The sequence below is a fragment of the Oryctolagus cuniculus genome, chromosome 9 (genome assembly GCF_051225735.1).
Source record: "Oryctolagus cuniculus isolate XC-2025 breed Fujian yellow rabbit chromosome 9, ASM5122573v1, whole genome shotgun sequence".
In the NCBI taxonomy this organism is placed as follows: domain Eukaryota; kingdom Metazoa; phylum Chordata; class Mammalia; order Lagomorpha; family Leporidae; genus Oryctolagus; species Oryctolagus cuniculus.
The window spans coordinates 113390207-113395020 of NC_142875.1; the positions used below are offsets into that span (position 1 = coordinate 113390207).

Genomic DNA, 4814 nt, shown 5'->3' on the forward strand with positions numbered 1-4814 from the left:
ACTTGGGCCATCTTCTGCTACTTTCCCGGGAGCATTAGCAGGGAGCTGGATCAGAAGCAGAGCAGTCAGGACACTGGGATGCCAATGTCACAGCTGATAGCTTTACCTGCTATACCACAACATATGCCCCAATATCCTTATATGTTTATAGTTTTTTTCCCCTTGCTGCAAGAAAGTTTAAAAATACCATAAAAAGTCTGCAGAAAATGGATTTATTTTTTTAGGTTCACTAAATTTATTTTAAAAATCATAAAACATTTCTTACAAAAGAGAATTACATTCTGCACACTGCTCTGAACAGATGCCAGGGATATGTGGACTAGTTACTTTTCTTCCCTGTCCCACCGCCCCCCCCAAAATGTTACAGTGACCACAAAGCAAAGTGTTCACAATAATTACATCGGGGGAAGTTTTTTCTTTTTAACCACCAACAATGAACAAAAAATAAAATTCACTCACTCCGCTGCTGTTTCAAAATTTCAATGTTAGTTTTTGCACGCCCTTCCCCCGCCCCACCAACCCTGTTTGTAAGGAACTAAAACATTACATCTGGTGAACAGCAAAGATTTCACTACACCTCAAATGCAGAACACCTATGAAGCAGAGGAATGTTGGCTTTTTAAACAGAAGCAGATTAAAAAAAAAAAAAAGATGCAGGACTCCTTCAGTTCTTCACCAGTCTTAGAAAAACTTTCCAGAATACTGCTTCACACTATTTTGCAGCAAATACTGTGCATTCTGTATCTGGTCCTGTGTTCCTGTAATGGTAATGATCCGATCTTTGGATCCTTCTAAAGGCTCATCAATTTTGATGGAAGCTCCTGACTCATGACGGATTTGTTTAATCTGCTGAGCACCTTTGCAAATAATAAATCCAGCCAAATCTTTGGGAACAGTTACTTGTGTAGTAATAATAGGTCCTCCAAGATCACCATATGAGCCACGACCCCCTGCATAGGAATAATCATATCCTGAGCCACCCTGTGGTTCATAAGCCATCTGCCATTCTGATGGGCTCCATGTATCTACTGCAGAATCCCATGTTTCATCAGCACTGAAACCAACCATCCCATCATAACGGTCTCCAGGTCTTCCTCTTCTGTCATAGGCCATTAAATCTCCTCCTCTAGGTGGTGGGGGTGGGGGAAGAGGAAGATTCCGAGCTCTGCTACCACCTCGGCCACCTTGGCCAGGAGGTGGTGGTAGTAGTCCTCGACGAGGGCTCATATCATCATAATCTCTTCTAGATGGAGGCATGGGACGTCCACCACGACCAGGAGACGTTCTATCAAAGCCACCTCTTCCCCGCATGGGAGATCCCACAGGATGTCCACGGCAGTCATCAAACATCATTGTAAAACCATCATAATCGTAGGTTTTGTGGGGAGCAACTGGGAGCAACTCGGACTAGACTAAGTTACTGGAATTAAGACTTATTCTATGCATCTGCTCTCCCACAATATGGCGCTGGGAGAGGAGGAAACAGCTTCTAACCAGCTGCCTCTCACCAACTTGACAAGCTGCAGGAGCTGCTCCTGATTGGAGGAGAGCAGCGTACTCGGCGTGTGGGTAGCAGAGTTGGGATTGGTGGAAGAGGACTATAAAGGAGGAGAGAGACAACATGCACCAGGAACATCTAAGAGGAACATCTATCTGAAGGAACACCTGTGCAGCCCCCGAGAGAGCCGGCCGGCGGTGTGCCGCTCCCCCGCGGAAGTGGGGAAAGTGGCTAGGGGGAACTGCCCTTCCACGGAGGTGGAAGGGTCGGTAGCCAACCCGGGAAGAACCAGCAGCAAACCCGGGGAGGGCCGAGCAGACAAAAGAACAGCGCAGGGTCCTGTGTCGTTCCTCCACGAAGACGGGGAGCAACAGGTTTCATCGTAAAAATTGGGATCGTAAGGCTGTGCACGTCCTTTGATGGGAGACTCAGATATGAGATCAAGGATGATCTTTATGCATTCTACAACTCTATCAGGCTTTCCTCTAATAAGAGCAACTCTGTCAGTGGAATGAGGACAGCATTCCTGGAAAAGCTTGATTGTTGTCTGAGTGTTCTCTCGAAGTTCTTTGATTTTAGCACCTTTGACCCCAATAATTCCTCCTGCCAGACGCTGATGAATCAACAGTCTCAATTCGCAGTCAAAGTCACTTCCTTTAAAGTGATGGTAATGTAAGCATTCCACAGCATCAGATTCAAGCGGGAGCTGGCTGGTTGCAGTGGGTGATGGCAACTGCAGGCCCTCTTCCAAGGTAGGGATGATTTTCTTCAGAATTTCTCCAACTGTTTCAGTATCAGCACTGATACTCAATATGCGCTCGGGGCCACTGCTGTCTGGGACTGAAACACTGGCATTGTAGTCTATACGGAGAGCCTTAATAGTCTTGCCTCCTTTTCCAAGCACTGCCCCAGCATTCTTGCTCTGAAGTAGAATGCATAATTCAACCACCTCATCGGTGTTTCTAGATCTTTTAAATGCTTGTTCCTCTTCCACATCTTCTGCAGGACGTTTACCAAATTCACCATTGGTTTCAGTGTTGGGGAAGGTTTCCTCCGGCTGTTCAGTTTCCATTTTCTTGTATTAAATAGACACCACTACCCTAGTGCTGCAGTAGCCTTGAGTCCGCAGACAAATGGGACGCAGAGAGGATAATGGCGTCTACAGTACCGTCGCCTGGAGCGCCCTCAGAAAATGGATTTAAAGATGTTTATTTTGCTAAAAACAAATGACGTCCATGTATAAGAGAGGTCTTCAGAAACTTCACAGAAAATGTATAGTATGAACAATTTCATGAATTTCAAAAGTATTTTTGCACTAAAAATATCTTGTAATTCCATTTTCTTGCAAACTTTTAAAAATAACTTCTTACATAATTTTGATCTTATTTTTGAAGTGGCAAGTTTTCTTTTACTAGGGGTTTGTTTTTATTTTCTAATAGCTACATACGCTTAAATTTTCAGTCTGATCCCTCCATGACCCTGCATTCTCTGAAATGTCCTCAGTGTTAAGGCTTCATTCCTGGGAATAGTTTTCTTATAGGTTCTTAATTGCTTCAGCAGTTGCTTGAGTGGCCTGTCTTTGCTTCCATCACTTTGTAGTCACTGAGAAGGAATATTTGCCAAGATAGAAAAGGCCAATCCTTTAATAAAGTTACAAAGATTTAGGTAACTGAAGTATGTTTTTTGGCCACAACGGAATTAAATAAGAAATCAAGAATGGGATGGTATCTGGAAAACATTCGAATGTCTGTAAACAGACATGTCAATGGATTAAGAAAGAAATCAAAGGTGAAATATAAAGTGTTTATATAAACCTACATGAAAACACAGTATACTAAACTTTATGATAAACATCTAAGTCAAGTTATTCTTTATACTGGGTAATTATACCTCCTTCCCCTCAGGGAACATTTAGAACAGTCACAATGGTGGAGGCAAGGGGAGACGCTGCTGGCAATTAGTGGGTATATTAGGGTTTGGATGTACCCTCCAAAAAAAAGTTAATCTGCAGTGCAACAGTGTTGGGAAATGGCCCCTAAGGTTACTGCCTACAGGAATGGATTAATGCCATTGTTACAGGAGTAGGATCATTATCATGAAGAGGGCTTGCTATACAAAGGTTAGTCATTCTCTCTCCCTCTCTCTGTTACCAACTCTTATCCTTCTGCCTTCTGCCTTGGGATAATGTAGCAAGAAGACCCCTACAAGATATTGGCCTCTTGATATTGGACCTCCCAGTCTCCAAAACTTTGAGGAAATAAATTTCTGTTCTTTATAAATTATCTAGTCTGTGATATTCTCTTACAGTAGAACAAATGGATAAGAGAGAAAATTGGTACCAAGAATTGAGCTGTTGCTGTACTAGATGGCTGAGGATGTGGACGTGCTGTGGAACTGGGTAGTGGGCAGAAGCTAGGAGTGCTTGAAGGAGGAGGCTGGAGAAAACCTGTATTGCAAAGAGTACAACATTCATGGTGATTCTAGTGAGAGCTCAGAAGAAAAGAACTGTAGGGAAAGCGTGGGAGTTTTTTGAGATTACTTCAGTGGTTATGATCAGAATGTTGGTAGAAATATGGACAATGAAACTCCTGAAAATGATGACTATCTTGTTGGAAACTGGAGTAAAAGCCAATCCTTGTTATAAAGTAGCGAAGAACTTAATTGAATTGTGTTCATACTCTAGGGCTTTATGGGAGGCAGAATTTAAGACAGGAATTAGGTCATGAAAAAGAAGAAATTTCTAAGGACAGTAGTGAGGGAACTCCATAGATTTAAAAAAAATTTTTTTTGACTGTTTACAGTAAAATGAGAAAGGAGGGAAATTATTTAAAGATGGAATTTATATTTTAAAAAGAATGGAAAAATTCGGAACATCTGTAACCTGGCCATGTAGATAATTTTTTTTTTTTTTTGACAGGCAGAGTGGACAGTGAGAGAGAGAGAGAGAGACAGAGAGAAAGGTCTTCCTTTGCCGTTGGTTCACCCTCCAATGGCCACCGCGGCCAGCGCACCGTGCTGATCCGATGGCAGGAGCCAGGTACTTCTCCTGGTCTCCCATGCAGGTGCAGGGCCCAAGCACTTGGGCCATCCTCCACTGCACTCCCTGGCCACAGCAGAGAGCTGGCCTGGAAGAGGGGCAACCGGGACAGAATCTGGCGCCCCGACCGGGACTAGAACCCGGTGTGCTGGCGCCGCAAGGCGGAGGATTAGCCTAGTGAGCTGCGGCCGCCATGTAGATAATTAAAAGTATGCAAGAGCATGGTTAAGTGACCCTTAGATCCAGAGATTAGGATGGATAGAAGGAAGTGAGGTGCTG

General features: G+C 43.6%; 1 protein-coding gene across 1 annotated transcript; it reads right to left on the reverse strand.

The window, feature by feature from the left end:
- Positions 1-211: 211 nt before the first annotated feature.
- Positions 212-2596, reverse strand: LOC100344653 (heterogeneous nuclear ribonucleoprotein K-like). The gene is made up of 2 exons (XM_089303876.1): positions 1871-2596; positions 212-1391 (listed from the first exon to the last, which is right to left on the reverse strand). The coding sequence occupies exons 1-2, from the start codon at positions 2568-2570 to the stop codon at positions 682-684; spliced, it is 1410 nt and encodes a 469-aa protein (XP_089160002.1). The 5' UTR covers positions 2571-2596; the 3' UTR covers positions 212-681.
- Positions 2597-4814: the final 2218 nt, after the last annotated feature.

Coding starts and splice junctions, on each gene's coding strand:
- LOC100344653 (XM_089303876.1), bottom strand. CDS start 2,570: ATGGAAACTGAACAGCCGGAGGAAACCTTCCCCAACACTGAAACCAAT. Junction 1,392..1,870: donor CAATTTTTACGATGAAACCT/GTTGCTCCCCGT, acceptor AGTTGCTCCCAG/TTGCTCCCCACAAAACCTAC.